This window comes from Myxocyprinus asiaticus, chromosome 21 (genome assembly GCF_019703515.2).
Source record: "Myxocyprinus asiaticus isolate MX2 ecotype Aquarium Trade chromosome 21, UBuf_Myxa_2, whole genome shotgun sequence".
In the NCBI taxonomy this organism is placed as follows: Eukaryota; Metazoa; Chordata; class Actinopteri; order Cypriniformes; family Catostomidae; genus Myxocyprinus; species Myxocyprinus asiaticus.
In genome coordinates this window covers 777,501-780,000 of record NC_059364.1, presented here as the reverse complement: position 1 = coordinate 780,000, position 2,500 = coordinate 777,501, and the positions used below count along the sequence as shown (strand labels likewise).

The following is a 2,500-nucleotide window of genomic DNA, read 5'->3' as shown; positions in this document are numbered from 1 at the left end:
ACACATAAGAAACACAGGATCTGAAAGAAGGTAGTGTAGACCTTTCCTATCCTCACACACACTAATGCAGACGACAGTGACATGCATCGCCGCATATCTGTGTCTATTTCTCCCGCGGGACGTCACACGTTTACAGTCGAAACTGTCCAGTCACATACATACAGATGACAAACTGTATAAATGAAAGAGTAGAAAGGCGAGGAGGTGTTAATAAATAGCAATGCTAGTCTCTGGTGTCTTTGTAAAGTCAACGTAGGGCAAACGGTCAATCGCTCTTGGCGTTCTGTGAGGCGTCTAGATTGACCACTTGAAGTTCCGTCAGGTTACTGCTGCTGCCGCTGGACTGCTGACCAATCACCATCTGCAGAACACAGAACTCAGATGAGTTAGTTAATGACAACTTCACCACTGCAGTGTAAATACACTATATGTGAGTACTGGGCCTCATCCACACCACAGTCACACATTTTTCACCAACACTGTGCTGGTGCTGGTGCCCAATCTCAAAGCAGGAAGTGCTGGCATAATGTCCTCTCCTTGTAAAGTCACAAAACAGCCGAGGCAAAACAAAGCTAGATTGCTTACTCGCTTCCATAATCATGTAAGCTGGACAGTGTTTATACTGTAACAAATCCTCTCTGTTAATCCAAAGATTGCCATGCCATTAATACACTGACTAATACTACTTTGGGTGTTAAAATACTGTAAAGTCACAAAAATAGGAATAAGACTCGTAAACAAAGACTGTGATGCGCCATGTGGGTAGGTTACATGGTAATGCTGACATTATGGTGTCAGTGTAAACACTGGCCAGTTCTGAGATGCGGAGATAATCCGGCCGAGCACCAGCACCATTCCAGTGGGGAAACAAAGGGTTAATCAGATCAGATATCAGCAAGCATTGAACTTTAGGCTCTCCATCGACATCAGTAAAACTGCAAGCAACTTGCGGAAGACCATTTTATGTAGATTTTATGTTTCAGCACTGCGTGGATGAATCGCATGGTTTGAGGACATCTTGACTTTGCCTGCGATCATAACTCGGATTTATTTACCGGCAGAGCAGGAGACATGACGTGTTTTCATTTTGATTTATATAACAAGATAGTACTTGCATTGAGGAAGACAAACAACATTTAAAATATTTACATATTTTAACATGATCATTAAGTATCTACTACACATTAATGTCAATCTAAGTGGTAATGGCTGATATGAGTTCATTAATTATTTTGATCTTATAATCTACAGCCTCAGTGGGAATGCAAGTAAACCGTAATACTACTACAGTAGGTCCATGCCCTGCACACAATGACACCGTAAACTAAAAAAAGAAGATTCAATAATGATTGGGGTTGAAATCTATTGTTAAACATGAAAATAATATGCAGAAATATGCAATATAACAATTAATCTAATAATCCCTTTTTTTTAATCGTTTCTTTGGAAGCTAAGTAATAATAGAGATTGTTAAACACTAAACAACATAATATGTACATTCTATCAGGAAGACTTGCAGACATGAGTGAAATTCAAGATGACATTTATTTGATGAATATAAAACAGAAAATGTAATGTCTCTCTTTGGCATGGCATGCCCATGACCACAGAGGTCGTTTCCCAGTTTCTGCCCATGTTCTCAACCACGGAGGTTGTTCCCAAGTCTCATCCCATGAACACGACCATGGAGGTCATTTCCAAGTCTCTGCCCACGACCACGGAGGTCATTCCCGAGTCTCTTCCCATGTTTGCGACCACGGAGGTCGTTTCCCATTCATCCAGGACTCTTTGTCTTGAGCCTGCCACGGCTCCGCCTTCCACGGCTTTGCCCCTCGAGCCTGCCACAGCTCCGCCTTCCACGGCTTTGCCCCTCAAGTCTGCCATGGCTCCGCCTTCCACGGCTTCGCCCCTCGAAACTGTCACGACTCCGCCTGTCACGGCTCCACCCCAGAGCCTGCCATGGCTCCGCCCCTAGAGCCTATTCCTCCAGCGGCTCTGCCCCCAGTGTCTTCCACGGCTCCACCCCCAGAGTCTTTCACAGCTCCGCCCGCTCCCCCAGAGTCTATTCCTCCAGCGGCTCCGCCCGCTCCCCCAGAGACTATTCCTCCAGCGGCTCCGCCCGCTCCCCCAGAGACTATTCCACCTGCGGCTCCCCCAGAGACTATTCCTCCAGCGGCTCCGCCCGCTCCCCCAGAGACTATTCCACCTGTGGCTCCGCCCGCTCCCCCAGAGACTATTCCTCCAGCGGCTCCGCCCGCTCCCCCAGAGACTATTCCTCCTGCGGCTCCGCCCGCTCCCCCAGAGACTATTCCTCCTGCGGCTCCGCCCTCTCCCCCAGAGACTATTCCTCCTGCGGCTCCGCCCTCTCCCCCAGAGACCATTCTTCCTGCGGCTCCACCCGCTCCCCCAGAGACTATTCCACCTGCGGCTCCGCCTGCTCCCCCAGAGACTATTCCTCCAGCGGCTCCGCCCGCTCCCCCAGAGACTATTCCTCCTGCGG

The 2,500-nt window shown here is 48.4% G+C and overlaps 1 protein-coding gene across 4 annotated transcripts in view; it reads right to left on the bottom strand.

Annotated features, from left to right (window-relative positions):
• LOC127411940 (serum response factor-like) overlaps positions 1-2,500 on the bottom strand; it is an 896,621-nt gene that overhangs the window by 825,833 nt on the left and 68,288 nt on the right. For all 4 annotated transcript variants that reach the window (XR_007892368.1, XM_051647875.1, XM_051647873.1 and 1 more), the window contains exon 8: positions 1-361. This exon is cut by the window's left edge. Coding sequence is in view for 3 of the 4 variants with exons in the window: in XM_051647873.1 (XP_051503833.1) it covers positions 266-361 (96 nt within the window). In the remaining variant the exon portion in view is untranslated. The remainder of the gene's footprint in view (positions 362-2,500) is intronic.